A 16,038-nucleotide genomic window follows, 5' to 3' on the forward strand; every position below is an offset into this window, starting at 1 on the left:
CGCGGCGGGCGGAAGTGCGAGGCGGGAGGGCGCGGGGCCGGCGCGGCTCATGGCGGGCCCCGAGGAGGGCGCCGAGGAGGGCTTCTACCAGCGGTTCGCGGACGAGCTGGAGGTGCTGGCGGAGCTGGGAGGTGAGCGCTGCTGCGGCGTTGTGTCCCGGTACCGGAGGCGGCGGCGGTGGAGGGAGGGAGGAAGCGGGCGCGGAGCCGCCTGTGCCCGCCCGAACGCGGGTCCCCCCCGGTGACCGGTCCCATTGTGCGACGTCTCTTGCAGATGTCCCATCTCCACCCGCCGGCCCCAAAATCTCCCAGTTCCGGAGCAGGAGGCAGCTGCCGGAGGAACCCGAACCCCCCGCGGACCCCGTCGGGGGCAGCAGCCCGGGTGGCACCAACCCCAGGAAGAGGGATCGGGACCGGGATCGCATCCCACCCGCTTCCCCGGCACTGCCCGGAGCCCGCAGTAGGTTTCTCCCAAGCCGGGTCTGCGGCCCCAGGAGGCCCCCAAGCGCCGCTGGCCCCTTTCCCCCCTGCGCGGTGGAGGGTGCCGGGCACCGCCCTTTGGTCAGGGATGTTTCTCCTGTCCCGGTGTCTGTCACAGCCCCGAAGCCGAAGCGGCAGCGCCTGGAAGCTGTTAAGAAGCTCAACTTTGGTGCAGACGATGAGTGGGCTCCTGATGATTTCCAAGATGCTTGCCAAGAGGCATCTTCTGCTCCTCAGACTGCCAGGTTGGCCACCTTGAACCCCAGTTTCAGCCGGGGTGAGGGAGAGAGCCTCTCACCTCTGCTAAAGGAACGTGGTGTTCTCCAGCTTGGGCCACCTGGAGCTGAGTGGCATGGTGCCCCTGCAGACCACACCACCCTCTGAGAAGAAGCGGGTCCTCAAGCGGCCACCCATCCTGGAGGACTACGTCCATGTGACATCCACCGAGGGCACCAGGGTCTTCATGGTGGTGAAGGACGATCCTTCCAGGACAGGAGTGGAAGTAAGGAGGGATCTGAAGGCCTGGCTTTCCTCTTTGGCACCTCCAACCAGTTCAGGAGGGGATCTGTGATGGCTCATGAAGTGTTTGTGCTTTGGTGTCAACATGGGGCTGTGTCCTCTGCTCCTCACAGCTCCCTGACTCCCTGGGCTGGAATGCACGCAGGCCACTCCACTTGCTGGGGGTGCCTTTCTCCTACCTGAAGGAACAAGTGGATGAGGAGGTATCAGATACCACCCTGCCCATCTTCCCCTGCCACCCCTGGGCAGCCACAGCCTTGACTCCCGAATCCCCTCTCCCCCTGGCCATGGGTTAGCAGGCAACCTCTCACCCCCCTCTCACCCTCTTTGTGCCCCAGCGTCGAAGGCACGTTCTGAAGGCATCAGAGCAGCTCACGGAGATAATAAGCAGGTGAGATGTTGGGGTGAACTCCCACTTCTGTCCCTGCCATGCTGCTGGACACAGCTCCCGAGATGCTCCGGTGGGGTCCAAGTTTTGGGACCTGCCAGCAGAGAAGCATCAGCATCTTCAGCTTGGGAATTCAGGGTGTGATTCCCAGGCTTGCCCCAACTCCCCGGCTGGTTTGGGGCAATTTATTTCTTTCTTGCAGTTGCCTGGAGAGCGAGACCAGCACCGAGGGCCCGGAGCCCAGCGGGGAGGTGGCACCAGCAGAGGAGGAGGAGCTGGGGCTGCATTGCCTCTGGGTGGACAAGTTCACCCCCCGGCGCTACATGGAGCTGCTCAGTGATGATGTGAGGTGCTAGGATCAGTGAGGGCTTGGGTTTTAGGTGGGCTTCACACTTTTATTTACTCTTTCTTAATGCTGGGGAGTCATGGTTTTACTTATGGAGCTTTCTGGCTGGGATTCTGGCACTGTTGAACCTGCCTGGGGACAGTGCTGCTGCCAAGAGCTTGGGACAGGGGGTTTTCAGCAGTAGGCTGTGGAGCTTCTGACAAAAACTGTGGAAGATGACAAGAACGATTGGGTGGCCATTAACCAGGACTTCTTGACTATTTTGATTAATTTTGGGATATTAGAATAGCTGGAAGCCTGGGCAGCCTCTCCCTCCCATGGCGGGGGTGACGTGCTGCATACTCAAATTCTGTCTGGGCAGACACGCTCTGGGTTGCCCCCTGGGCTTGGTTCCTTCCTCTGCAGCTCACCCTCGTTCTTAAGCCCTGATGGAGGGACCTTACTTTGTCCTTGGCCAGATCCTTCTGAGTTTTGATGGGGTTTGTTTGCTTTCTTGCCTGACATGCAGTACACAAACCGCTGCCTTCTGAAGTGGCTGAAGCTCTGGGACACGGTGGTGTTTGGGAAGGAGAAGGCTGTGAAGAAAGCCAAGGCTGATGCTCATCCTCCATTCAACAAGCCCAAGGAGCAGCAGAATAAGTGGAAAACAAAGGTTCAGCTCATGGAGGAGATTTTGGAAGCTGAGCTGGACCAGTACAAGAGACCTAAATACAAGGTGAGCAGGACAGGACACCACCGTGGTGGGTTTCGTCTCCTATCCCACTCATGCCACCACCAAGGTGAGGAGCAGGCTCTTCCCTTTCGCCTTTTCCAGTACATATCCAGGAAAAATAGGGTTCCTTGTTACTTATTAGCAAATATGGGTTTTTCTCTTTTCTTCTTCTTCTGTTTTGGCTTAGGTAGTGTGATAACATGGGGAGGGAACAGACTTGCTCCAGCCAAATAAACAGGCCAGGTGAGGAGAGATGTACTTCTTTTAGCAGATGTTGGTCTTGGCTTTATTTGTTTGGGGCAGACGTGCCCTGCCTTGGAGCAGGAGTTTCTGCATCTGGAAAAGAGCAGTGATGCTCAGATGCTACAGGGAGCAACGATAACAGGCCCAGGCCAGCTTACCAGCTTCAGCCAGTCCAGTGATCCAGAGATACTAACAGTGTAGCTTCTCAGGAGTGTAATTCTGGAGGGGATTTTGTTCAGCTTTTTCAACTCAACGTTTTCAACTTTCAACTGTGAACTTTAACATATTCACGAGAGATGCTGCCAGGATGACTGTGTCACCTCTGGGAGTTTGTTATATTCTCCTCCCTCCGGTGACTTTCCATTTTCAAACTATGTCTACAAACCCATGCAGCAGCTCCCAAGGGTTGGAGCAAAAGGCTTTGCAGGTTGCAGAGCCTCCTTCCCCTGCGTGGAAGCCTCAGTGGGTGCTGGAGGAAGCTCAGCCTTGCTGCCTGCTGGACTGACAGCACCTCTCTGCCCCAGGTAGCCCTGCTCTGTGGCCCTCCTGGCTTGGGGAAGACCACACTAGCCCACGTCATCGCGAAGCACGCGGGGTACAACGCTGTTGAGATGAACGCCAGGTGAGTCTGCACCCCCTGCCCTGCCCCTGGAGCTGGCAGAGGTGATGCTGGTGCTGGGGGTGATGCTGTGCCACAGCAGCCCAGCTCTGTCTTGTCTTGCAGTGACGACCGCAGCCCCGAGGTTTTCAAGACTCGCATCGAAGCTGCCACCCAGATGAGGTCTGTGCTGGGCGCCAACGAGAAGCCCAACTGCCTGATCATCGATGAGATCGACGGCGCGCCCGCGGTAAGCCCAGCCTGGAGCTGGACACTTCCTGCAGTAACCACCTAAGCCACAAAGTCATAGAATGCCAGGGTGGAAGGGACCTCAAGGATCATCCAACCTTTCTAGGTAGGAACACAGTTCAGATGAGATGGCCCAGCACCTTGTCAAGATGAGTGTTAAAAGTGTCCTGTGTTTGGGAATCCTTGTATAAAAAAGGGAGTCTCCAGCTTCTTGGCAGCCACTCTTTACTGGAACATGGCAGTAAGGTCTCCCCTAAGCCTTCTTGTCTCTAGACTGAACAAACCCAGTTCTCTCAGCCTTTCCAGCACTTTGATGATCTTTGTGGCCCTTGTCTGGACCCTCTCCAGCCTGTCTGTGCCTTTTTTGTTTAGCAGGGACCAGAACTGAACACAGTGTCAAGTGTGGCTTGACAAGTTCTGAGCAGGGTGGGCTGATGACTTCTTTATCTTTGCTGGTGTTGCCCTTGTTGATGCAGCCCTGCATCCTTGGCTTGCTTGTTGCCCACCAGGACCTGCAGGTCCCTTTCCACAGAGCTGCTCCTCAGCCAGGTGGATCAGGGTCTGTGCTGCACTCCTGGGTTAGTTATTGCCATCTTAGCAGCTCATCCACTTGGAGAGAGGTTTCTTGCTTCTGAACAGCAAAAACTCATCCTGCTAGGGATTGTCTGCCCTTGATTATTTGTTCTTTTTTCTTCCCCAGGCATCTATCAATGTGCTGCTAAACATCATCCACCGTAAGGACGGGGAGGGCGAGGCAGGGGCTGGCCCGGGGCGGCGGAGGCGGCGCGAGGGTGGCCTGCTGCTCAGGCCCATCATCTGCATCTGCAACGACCAGTTAGTGTCACCTGCATGTCCAGGAGGGACGGGGAGCTGAGACCCTGCCCCACTGGGCACCCAGCCAGAGTTTTGTGGTGCCAAGTTATCTGCTGTCAGGCCTGCGGCTTGGAAGTTGCTTATAAAAAGTAAAGCTACAATGTGCTCAGCTTTCCGGAAACCCCCCCAGGTTCTGCATCCACTGGGGTCACTTGTAGCTGGGTGTGAGTGGACGGTTGTGTTTGAGTGTCCCCAAGGGTGCAGGGGTGTACAGGCAGCTGCTAAATAACCCACCTCTTTTTGAGCAGTGTTAAACGTTCAGTCTGGAGAAGAGAAGGCTCTGGGAAGACTTCAGAGCAACTTCCAGTGCCTGAAAGGGCTTCAGGAAGCTGGGAGGGACTTTTTACAAGGGCAAAGAGTGATGGGACGAGGGGAAATGGCCTTAAACTGGAAGAGGGGAGATTTAGTTGAGATATTAGGAAGAAATCCTTTGCTGTGAGGGTGGTGAGACCCTGGCCCAGGTTGCCCAGGGAAGCTGTGGCTGCCCCATCCCTGGCAGTGTTGAAGGGCAGGTTGGATGGGGCTTGGAGCAGCCTGGGCTGGGATTAATGGCTGGGTGCTTCCCTTTGCCAGGTACGTCCCTGCCCTGCGGCCGCTGCGGCAACAGTCCTTCCTGCTCACTTTCCCCCGCACGGCACCGTCCCGGCTGGCCCAGCGGCTCTGTGAGGTGTGGTGTGGCCCGGGGCTCCCCTGCCCCCCTCCCCAGCCAGGGCTGGGGGTCCCTCCCCACTGACCCCCCTCTCCTGCAGATCGCCCTGCAGCAGGGCATGCGGGCGGACACGGGAGCGCTGCTGGCGCTGTGTGAGAAGACTGACAACGACATCCGCTCCTGCATCAACACCCTGCAGGTACCACGGGGGGCTGGGGGGGCACAGACCTGCTCTTGCCTTGATCTGGGCTCGGATGGGAAGGCAAAAAACAACTATGTCCCAGGCAGATCCTTAAAACACCCACACCTGTCCCCTTTGTTATTTTTAACCCTGATTCCCCTACAAAGCAAGGACGGGTGCCTCTGTCTCCAGCTCTCCCAGCACCAGCTGCCTGGTGTGGGACCCCCCAGCCCTCTCTCTTGTGTTGCAGTTCCTGCATGGCCGAGGTCAGAAGGAGCTGAACGTGCAGATGGTGCAGACAATGAGGATTGGCTTGAAGGACCAAAACAAAGGGCTCTTCTCCATCTGGCAAGAAATCTTCCAGCTCCCAAAGGTCCAAAGGTAGCAAGGAATTTATTATCTCTGCTGTCTGCTTGGGGCATGCTGCTTCTAGTAGATCAAGACCTGTGGTGGAGAAACCTGAAAGGTTCTGGAGAGCTGGTCTGTCTTGCACCAAGCCAATCTTGATCAGCAGATTTGTATGTCCAGATGCTCTTTGGCCACTCCTCTTTAGCACCCAATAATTCAGCATTGGTATTGCCTTGAGTCTGATTTGGAAGGTCCCAGTTATTCCTTGCTGGTCTGTTCAGTGCTGGTGCTCCCTGAGCTCTTCCCTTTGGACTCCCCCCAGACACAGGATAGGAATGGACCCTACTTTGACAACCCAGCTCCTGGTGGGTGATGAGGACCTGTTGCATCCTGGGGGGACAGCTGGCTTCAACCAATCCTCTCACCGCTTCCACCATGTCCTGCACCTCGCTGTCTCCTCAGGGGAGCAGGAGAAGCTGGCCCAGGTAGAGTGGCCGTGGTGGGGGGGAAGAGCTGGGCCCCTTCCTCTGCTCTGCTCTGGTGACTGGAGCAAGGGCAGCTCCTGATCCTGGTCGTTGTGGCTGGTAGGCGCTTTGGGAAATCCCTCCCTGCAGTAGGATTGTGTTAGTTTTGGCTGGAGTTGTTGGGGTGTTGTGCTGGAGCTGGGCCCAGTGGGATGCTCTGACAGGATCATTCTCCTGGCCTCGAGCTGCCTCTAATCCTGGGTCTGCTTCCAGGGTCTGTACGAGAATTTCCTGAACATGAAGGTGCGGGACTCCAGTTTGAGCTCGGTGTGCTTGGCCCTGGAGTGGCTGGGCTTCTCTGACCTGCTCAGCCAGGCTGTTCTGCACGGGCAGAGCTTCCAGCTGATGCGGTACCTGCCCTTCCTGCCCGTGGCTTTCCACCTGCTCTTCGCAGCCACCCACGTTCCCCGCCTCGCTTATCCCAGCAGCCACCACGATGCAAGTACTGGGGAGGGCACGGTGGCAGTTCTGTCACCTGTGGGGACGTGGGCAGTTGCAGCCACGGCTGAGTTGTCCCTGTCCTCTCCACCCAGGCCCTGGCCAAGCTGCAGCACATGCAGAACCTGGTGGTGTCCATGGTGTCGGGGATAGCGCCCAGTGCCCGCAGCCGCGCGGGGCAGCAGTCCCTTGTCCTGGAGGTGCTGTGCCTGCTGCTGGACATCATCGCCCCCAAGCTCCGGCCGGTGAGTGCCCACCAGCCCCCTCCCACTGCTCTGGTGGGGGTCCTGCCCAGGTGACATGTCCCTGTCCCCTCCGCAATGCCCCCGCTCCCCCATGAGGGCTGGAACACATCCCGTGCGCTGCATCGTCCAGGCTGAGCTATCCCAGACCTGTCCCAAATTCAGGGTGGGTTTGACATTGCAGCTGGTGCAGAGGCTGGAGGGAAGCTGGGGATGCAGCACCAAGATTCCTGACTGCTGGGTGTGTGGGAAGGGGGTGTCCTGCACCTCCTGGACCCCTGCACCTGGGGGTGGGCTTGGTCTCAGCAGAGGTCTGGGGGGCTTGGCCTCAGCAGGGGCTTGGGGGGCTGTTGCAGTCTCCTTCCTGCAGCTGGTTCACGGTTGTGTTGGGTGCATTGACCTTTTGGGCCATCAGGGGGATGTTCTGAGGAGTGTCTCTAAGAGGAAGCTAAATTTGGCCTGAACCTTGTGGGTATTAATTATCCCTTCACATATAGAAAAAACCTTCATGCTTCAGGTTATTTTTGTGTTTAGGAGTAATTGCTGGTTAATGATGCTCTCCCGGTGCTGGGCTCTGCTCTCCCCCCAGGTGAACACCCAGCTCTACAGCCTGAAGGAGAAGCAGCAGCTGGCAGACCTCATCAGCACCATGCTGGCCTACAACCTCACCTACCACCAGGAGCGCCTGCCCGAGGGCCAGTACGTCTACAGGCTTGACCCGTGAGTCCTGAGGGTGGGGAGAAGGTGTAAGGGTCCAAAACATCAGCAGAGTTCAGGAGGGTGTTGTGCTATTGAGTTGGTTTCTTGCAGCAGGGTTGCTGTGAGCTGCCCAGTGCTGGAACTTCCTTTGAGAGTGTCTCTGCAGGGATTATCTGCTCTTTTGCCTTGTTTCTTCAGAGGAGGAGCCTGAAATGGGGCTGGTTTTGCTTTAATGGGATTAAAGGAAAGGAAGCAGCTGCCTCGTGCCTGTTACCAGAGATGGCAAAGGAGGGACCAGAGCTGCCAGGGGCTAGTAGCAGTGATGGGGACAGCAGGTTCAGCCAGGCATGCTGCATGCAGGAAGTGACCACAGGAGTGCTCCTAGTCATGGCTGGAGCCTGTTTTTCCAGGCAGACTTGTGCCTCACAGGGGAAAAAGCAGGAGGAAGAGGAAGGACAAACCTCCCCTGCAAAGCAAGACAGGCTCCAAGGGCTTGTGCTGGGAGCTTTCCATAGCACAGGGCGTGTCGAGGGGGTGTCCACACCCTAGGGCTGTTGCAGTAGGTGACAGGGCAGTCAGGGCTGGTGGTACCAGGGGTTCTGTGGGTTCACACCTCAGCACTGGGTTGTGCAGCATCTCCCCTCGTGTGCTGCTGCTCAGCAGGCCAGGGCAGAGTGTGGGGGTCATGGCCAGCACAGGCCAAGGCAGGAGCTGCAGCCGGTGCCTCCTGCTGCAGTGAGGTAGAGCTGCACCCCTACACCCCCAGAGACTTTTTGTTGTCAAAAAGCTTGGTTTTAATTGCTGAGCTCATATAGGCAGCTGTTGCTAGACTGGAGTCTCCCTGGGCTTGAAGTCTGTATGGAGCCTCAAACACTCTCAGGGCTTTGCTGAAGTAGTACAGACCTGACCACAGTTCAGAGCAATGCTGATGTCTTGCTGGTGCAAAGTTAATTACAAAAGTTAGCCTCTGTTAAATCAAGCAGCTGTATCTAATTACAGTGAAGCACCTTATTATTTCTTTTTCCCATGGAAAGGCCAGTGGGAGCTGCAGGGGCTGCAGGGAACCAGCCTCCTCCCCTACCCTCCCTGTGCTGGGCTGTGCCACCAAAATGTGGCTGTGGGAAAACCACGGGGCCTTGGGAGCCATGTGGCACAAGCAGGTGCCTTGCTTTGCTCCACTTCACCTTTTTTGGTAAGGTCTGAACCCATTTCCAGGCCAGGCACAGGGGTGACAGGGACCACGGGGATGTCATGTCACTGGGGCACCTGTGAGTGGTGTCCTGGCATCTCTCTGGCAAGCAGAGTTGTTCTTTGCAGAAAAAGCTGTGCTTTCTCTTTAAAACCTTTTAATTAATGAATGTAACAGCTCATTTCTGAATGACTGTAAAGCCATCTGACACAGGACTTTGCTCCCTTTATTTTAAGAGGAATAATATTGAATGTGGATCAAGTGGGAAGCACTTAGAGCTGGCAGGGGAGCAGGCCCAGCTGGGTGCTGGGGCTGTCCCTGGGCTTCCGCTGTGCTCAAACAGGCCAAACTCCAGGGTTGCTGCACCAGCCTCCTTAGGAAGAAAACTGCTCTGATTAGCCACAATTACTGTTCATGGCCATATCTCAATTAAAGGGCTCCCTGCAGACAGCTCGGGGGTCATGCAGAGGGTTGTGGTGCCGCTTGTGCTCAAGCTGTGATGTGACCGTGGCTTTTTCAGGGCAGGCTGTTGGGCACAGACCTGCCTGCAGTTTCCTGCACTTGCATTACAGGCAAGATTAAAAAGCACATAATCCCTCCCGGGTTCCCATTCAGCTGGGCTGCCCTGCAGGAGCCTGGCTGGGCAGGGCTGGCACCGCTCCCTGGGCTCCTCTAGCGCTGCCAAGCACACGCACAGACCCGGGGAGGGGGAAACTGAGGCGTGGGGGCCAGGATCACACCCAGAGGCTGCAGAGGATGGGGCTGGGTCTCCCTGGGCCCGTGTCAGGCTGCAGTTTGCATAACACTGTTTTATTTTTTTGGTGTTGATTTCTTTTCTCTGCTTGTTGCGTTGCGCGGGGCAGGAACGTGGAGGACGTGTGCCGGTTCCCGGACCTGCCGGCTCGCAGGCAGCTCAGCTACCAGGCCAAGCAGCTCATTGCCAGGGAGATTGAGCTGGAGAAGATGAGGAGGACAGAGGCTTTGCTGCAGGCAAAAAACCTGGGCGAGGTAGGGAGAGGTCCTTGAGCCTTTTTTTTTGGGGGGAGCGGGTCTGTTGATGGGGATAAAGCCCTTAGGCCTGGTGTGGGGACCTGCTCGTTCCAGAGCAGCCAGTGGCTTTCACTCTGCAAGCAGAAATCCAGGATTAACCCCTGCCCAGTTGCAACCTTCTGCCTGCACATCTGCCCCTGGGCAGCACGTCAGTGCTGGAGGGATGTGCCCCCAGGGCTTGTCTTTTTGCAGGAATTCTGGAAAGAAACTCTCACTGCGAGTTAAAGCTTTAAACCTTTCACCTCTGCAACCAGGGTTGGGAGGAGATGGGAATTTTTGTTTGTTTGGCTGCGATTTGTTCATGTCCATGGGGGAGCTGAGCTGCTCTGTTCTGCCTGGACCTTCCCTTGCTGCTTCACTTTGATCCTCCCAAAGATCCCAAAGCCCCCAGGAGGAGCAGTTAGTCTGCCCACTTTCCCTTCATGAAGCAGGAGGCAGGAGAAGGTGAAAACAGGTCGAAAAGGCTGAGAGATAGTTGGTGCCTGCCCTGCCCCAGTGCCGTGGGGATAATTAATCCCTGAGAAGCCCTTCTTGCAGCAGAAGGACTTTCTCAGGGGAGGCATGGGGCAAAGAGATGCTGTGAAAACATCTCTGAAGGCTCCTTGTTTATGTGGTGCTGACTGTGAAGTCCCAGAGCAAGGGACCAAACACAGGGGTGCCTGAAGTGCTGCTGAGAGACAGAAAATGTGAAAAAAAAAATAATCCTTGCCAAGTTATTTGTGTACTGACATTGAACCCAGGAAGGGCAAAGAGAAGGGGTGCGCAGGATGGGTGACAAGTCCTGCCCTCAGTCTGTGCATCACTGGTGGGGGTTGCCCAAACCTTGAGCTGGGCTGGCCCTGAGGGGATCCTCTCTCAGGTCTTTCCTTCCTGCAGGAGCCCAGGAGCAGCCTCAGTGAGAGGGAGAAGCAGGGGAACACAGGGCCAGCCATGCCCCCCAACCACCAGCAGCGCCTGGAGCACATTGTCCAGAGGGCGACGGTGGAGGACAAGGTGAGGGGGCTGAAATTTCTACCTTGTGTCCTGCCAGCTCTGTGAGAGACTGGCTGTCTCCGTTGCTATTTATTTATTTTTAGTAGTGTCTTTTAATAGAATAGTCCAGCACCGTAAGTGCATCGCTGGGGCTGGAGCGTGGGGGTGGATTAGATCTGGGGGAACATTATGGATGTGCCCTGAGAAGCTTTCAGGGGTGGGGAAGGAAAGAGGTGGGGGTATTTGGGCCACAGCAGCTGAATTTTGGCTCTGGAAGCTGCAGGGTTGGGGGGGAAAGAGCCGCTTGTGGCAGGGGGAGGAATGTAGATGGGTAGGGGGGGCTGCTGGTTCCACCCTGGGAGTCCTAATGGTGGCCAAGAGGAGCAAGAGGTGGCTTCTGCCCTCCTCCTCTCCACGGGCTCAGCATTGAGACCTTGGCCATCCATAAAGCTTTGCTTTAGCACTGGGAGCCTTAAAGTTTGTCTCTTTTCCCTCAGTTTTGAATGCACTTTGCATTCCCCCCCCTTTCCGTGGGATTTGCATCCTGCTCTTGCTCAGCCGCTTCCTCCTGCACTGGGTGCTGGGAAGGGGCTGGTGCAGCCCCTGGGGGGAAGTTGGGGGGGTAGACAGGGTTTGCTTTTGGGTGGGGGGGGTGACAAGGTTTGCTTTGGGTGTCTCCAGCTGTGAGGTGGGGCTGTGGGCACCGACAGAGCCGCCCTCACCACCCGCTCTTTGCTTTTCACAGCCTGAGACCGACTTCTTCGGGCGCCCCGTTCGGCGCCAGCGGGTGGCCCTGGCCCCAGGTGGGTGGCAGGGGGACACCTGGGTGGGTGACAGAGGGACAGGGTGACCACAGGTGCTGCTGGGGATGTCCCTGCATTCACCTGGACCCCCTCCCACAGCTGCCTGCACAGGGTTTCTGTCCTTGTTCCTGGGGGGAGGTAAGCGCAGTGAGGGGGGATATTGAGCGGGGGTGTCTGCAGGCAGGTTGGGGGATTCTGGGGACACTGAGCTGGCGGGGGGGGGGGGACACAATTGTGGGTACCTCAAGTGTTTGCAGGGTCCAGGACATGGGAGCATCAGCTCTGCCTCTGTGACCCCCCCTCATGCTGTGTGAACCCCCCACCGCCATGCCCAGCAGCAATTCCCTGGCCCCTGCCCAGCCTGGGCACAGGTTGTAAGGTCACAGGTTTAAAATTTCTGCAAGTTTTTGACCTCCATCTCCACCCCCCCCACCCCCTCCCAGTCCCTCAGGCCTCAGAGGAAGGGTCGATCGAGAGCCAGATGGGAAAGGCCGTGGGGAAGAGCGACGTCTGGTTCCGCTTCAACGAGGGGGTTTCCAACGCTGTCAGGAGGAACATCTACATCAAGGACCTGCTCTAGCAGGTGCAGATGACACCCAGGAAAATTAGAAAGCTGGAACCGAAGAGAGAAGCTGGCTTTGGCTTTCTGACCTAGGGCTGGGACATGTGTGCGTGATCCCTGTGTGTTGTTCTTTTTTTTTAAGTACCTGCTTGTTTAAAAAAAAATAATAAAAAATATGTATAAAAAAATTCATCATGAAGTATTGTTCTGTTTATTTCATTTACAAACCCGTGGTTGTCATACTTCTGCCTGCGTTGCTGCAAAATTGTATCCTACAGTATACAAAAGAATATTGAAAATGGCTGAAAAATGTTTTGTGGGGTTTTTTTTTTTATAAAAGTTTTGTTCCTTTACCAGTTGAAAAAGCTGCCTGGGTGGTGGTGGCAGAGGGGAGGGACTGGAAGCTGGAGCCTGACCTTGGAGAAACCTGTGCTGCTCCTCTCCCCCAACCCTGCCCACCCCCCGGGGCTTTCCCAGCAACCCCTATTAAAAAAGAAACACATCTACTACTAAAAAGAAGAAGACGAGGGTAGGGTTTTTGTTCAGGTAGTCATATTAGGAAGGTAGCTAATAAAAAAGTGCACATTCAGTGTTGGGGGGCAGCGAGGGGTGGTGGGGCTGGCCTGGGCAGGGGGCTGTGTGTCCTCCCCCCACTCAGAGGATGGTGCATTTGCCTTTTTCCACCCAGGGGTTGTTTTTCATCAGCTCGGGGTTGAGGAAGGGATCTTCTGGAATGCCATCCTCGATCCACTTGACAAACCTGCGGAGAGGGGAGCAGAGGGGTGGGCAGTGGGCTGGGGAAGGGGCGGCCAGGGACCCTGGGCGGGGGGGGTTGGGGGGCTGAATAGGGGGAGGGGTGGGAGCTGCAGAGTCACTCACTCAGGTATTGTCTTGGAGGACATCTCCCGCTTGTAGGCCAGCTGGTACTTCAGGCTTTCCACCTCCTTCTTCCACTGTGGAAGGTCCCACTCATCCATGGCAGTGGCCGGGGACTCCGCAGGGCTGAAAAATAAGGATGTTAGTGCCCTAGTTCATGGTTACATCCTGCCCTGGGCCCCCTGCAGCTCAGCATTCCCCAAAATAGGGTGTCCACCCCAGACTGGGGCCAGTGTACCACCACGCTCCAGGGGAACTGTCAGGGTTGTTTTTCATGAGGCAGAGGCTGCACTTACCTTGGGATGTGAGGTCAGCCTGGCAGGGGCTGGTGCCCAGCACTGGCTTCTTGTTCCCAGGCCGTGCCCACAGGCATATGCAAAACCCCAGAATCAGCCAGATTTGACTGTGATTTGGGTGCTTGGGGTGGAGAACAGCAAACAGCAACCAGGGGCTATTTGGGGGATTTTGGGGGCGGGGGGGTATTTGCCTTACTGCCGTAGCCCTGAGGGGGCCCAGGAGGGATTTTTGGGTGTCTGCACGGGCATCCACCCTGCCCCAACCCCCTGCTGCAGTGGCCCTGGGTGCCACCTAAGGGTGGGGAAACTGAGGCATAGCAGCTGATGACCACAGTTACACAAGGCCTTTGGGAGCACCTGGCTCCCTGTGCCACCCCAAGAACCAGTAGCACAAGGGGACCTTCCCATGCTTGTGGTCTTTCATGCCCCCCCCCCCGCCCTGACTCTCTAAAGCTGCTTTGCACCCCAGGGATGCCCCTGCACCCCATCACACACCCAGCCCAGGCTGCAAACCCCCAGCATGGGGCAAGGTGGGGAGTGGGGGGGCTGCAGGCAGGGATGGGGGGGTGTGCGGGGGGGTGGGGGGGTGCAGGTAGGGGCTGCAGGCAGGGGCTGGGGGTACTACAGACAGGGGCACAGCAGCCACAGGCTCCAGCACAGCTCGGCAGCTGCACAGGCTGCCCCAGCCCGGCCTCTCTGCAGAGCATCCCCCGACCAAACACCCAGGAAGGCGAGTGCCCAGAGCCCAGCATCCCCCCCCCCCCAGCACCCCCAAACCGGCCTTGCCGGAGCTCGCGGGAGGCAGATGGAGACCAGCATCCTCAGACCCACTCCAGCCATCCCAGCCCCGTGGCCAAACCCTCCACCTACCTGGGCTGGAAAAGGCTTTGGGAGAGGGGGTTGTGTCCGTCCCCGCCGCGCTGCCCTGGCCTCGCCTCCTGCCAGCGCTCCCCTGGCTGCTGCTGAGCCCAAATCCTCTGTGTAATCTATTAATGTACGGCTGGTCCAGCTGCCTCCGACACGGCAGGAGCCGGATAATGGGAACGTCCTCCCCCTGCTGCTCCCGGGGGATTTGGCTCCGCTGAATGGGAACGCCCGGGCTGGATGGAGGCAGCGTCCTGGTACCCGGCGGCTGAGCTGCCGAAATGGGGTTACCTCCCCCTGGCCCTGAGGGCCCCAAGGAGAGGGGGCAACGTGGTGGGATACAATGGCACCCCAGGGAGGCCCTTGCTCCTGCCCTGCATCCCTGCATCCCTGCCCTGCATCCCTGCCCTGCATCCCTGCCACCGCTTTCCCGCAGCTGCTCCTGCTGTGCTGCCCCTGGGTTCTGTGCTTCCTCTCACTTCCCTGGTGCTGGTGGAACTGGGGATGGACTGAAAAAACAGGGGGGAGAAAACAAATCCCAGAAAGTTTGTTGCAGTTGGAACAGACCAACCACGGGGTGGGTGAAGGGGCAGCAGAACCAAGTGCAGTGTTATGAAAAGATCCCGAGTGACCTCCCGGGAGGGGCAGGGGCAGGGATCCCACTTGCAGCTGTTACCTGATTAAAGGCAGTGCAACGGCTGCAAAAGCAAGAACACCAGCAGTGAAGCACAAGCATCCCCCACAGACCCTTCATGAAAACAACCAATTAAAAAAAAAAAAGCCCAAATCTTAAGGTAATTTCAGTGACTGCAGCTTTGTAGCTAAAAAAAACAGAGAAAATAGAAGTTTCTACAAAGAAAAAAACCTACCTGAATCCTGCCCCAGGAGCCCCTCCTTGCCACCTGTGTCCGTGGGGGCCAGTGCCTGTAGGGATGGCTGTTTGTCCTCTGCAAAACACACCTGGGCTGGATTCAACCAATTATACAAATAGATGTCACACACAAATGAGTGTGTGGGGTGTGGTTGTTTTTTATTTTATATATGTGTGTGTATATATATATATATATATACACACACACACAAACACTTTTTCACATACTTACACATATATATCCCCCATCTATTGAGGGAAGATATATTAATATTATGTGTGTATTTATAATTTATATTATGTTTAGATGTATTATATACTGTCTATTACATAACATACATAAATATAATACATATATATAAATATATGGGTTTTTATACACACACTCACACATACACGTGCATACAGGTTGTCTCTCCAGGTTGGCAGAAGCCTGCATAGCACTAACCCACTGAGCAGGAGGAATGTGGGTGAAGGGGACCCACAGCAGCCTCAGCACCAAGGGCAGGATGGTGCTGAGCCTGGGGCTGATCTGGGCTCCCCCCACACCCCACGGCCTCCCTCAGCCATCGATCTCAGTAAGAGCTTCCTTGGAGCCTCCAGCCCTCCTGCCTGCTCTGGGAGAGGATGCTGGAGCCTGGGGCTTGGCCAGGGATCGATGGGGCTGTTTGGGGCCAAACCCTGTGCCCCCTGCAGCCCCAGGGGGTTTGTCACCCAAAGGAAATTGCAAATTTATATATATTTGTAATATATTTCTATGTGTGTGTATATATATATATATATATATATATATATTTGTAAGCCCAGCACTGGTGGGCTTCCTTGGCTGCTCCTCTGGGAGCTCCCGTGCTCCCACCACCACCAGCGCCCATGAACAGGGTCAGTGATACTGAGCTCTGACCTGCAGATTATCCAGCTGTTGACATCAACCATAATCTGCCTTCCCTGCCTCCAAACAGTTATGGGAAAGGCTTGGGTTTAACGATAACTGACACTGGGGATGGGTTACTGGATTTCTGTGGATTTTCTGCCATGGGAAGGCAGGGAGCAGGGCCAGTGGGGGCAGG

General features: G+C 56.4%; 2 protein-coding genes across 3 annotated transcripts; one reads left to right on the forward strand and one right to left on the reverse strand.

Moving 5' to 3' along the window:
• The first annotated feature begins 45 nt into the window (after nt 1–45).
• On the forward strand, nt 46–12,256 carry CHTF18 (chromosome transmission fidelity factor 18). 2 transcript variants are annotated; one of them, XM_051632500.1, is made up of 22 exons: nt 46–131; nt 274–459; nt 598–724; nt 807–981; nt 1,112–1,201; nt 1,337–1,389; nt 1,589–1,730; nt 2,241–2,447; nt 3,212–3,309; nt 3,412–3,535; nt 4,235–4,368; nt 4,981–5,074; nt 5,157–5,255; nt 5,488–5,618; nt 5,908–6,070; nt 6,323–6,547; nt 6,643–6,792; nt 7,379–7,509; nt 9,541–9,685; nt 10,604–10,720; nt 11,445–11,502; nt 11,946–12,256. In XM_051632500.1, the coding sequence occupies exons 1-22, from the start codon at nt 50–52 to the stop codon at nt 12,080–12,082; spliced, it is 2,868 nt and encodes a 955-aa protein (XP_051488460.1). In that variant the 5' UTR covers nt 46–49; the 3' UTR covers nt 12,083–12,256. The 2 variants fall into 2 exon arrangements, with proteins under 2 accessions (XP_051488460.1, XP_051488458.1); XM_051632498.1 differs by having other exon boundaries at nt 274–724.
• An 18-nt stretch (nt 12,257–12,274) lies between these two features.
• GNG13 (G protein subunit gamma 13) lies at nt 12,275–14,474 on the reverse strand. The gene is made up of 3 exons (XM_051632501.1): nt 14,107–14,474; nt 12,944–13,066; nt 12,275–12,824 (listed from the first exon to the last, which is right to left on the reverse strand). Exons 2-3 carry the CDS (start codon nt 13,039–13,041, stop codon nt 12,719–12,721), a joined length of 204 nt encoding a protein of 67 aa, XP_051488461.1. The 5' UTR covers nt 13,042–13,066; nt 14,107–14,474; the 3' UTR covers nt 12,275–12,718.
• Nucleotides 14,475–16,038: the final 1,564 nt, after the last annotated feature.

This window comes from Apus apus, chromosome 14, assembly GCF_020740795.1.
Source record: "Apus apus isolate bApuApu2 chromosome 14, bApuApu2.pri.cur, whole genome shotgun sequence".
Classification (NCBI taxonomy): Eukaryota; Metazoa; Chordata; class Aves; order Apodiformes; family Apodidae; genus Apus; species Apus apus.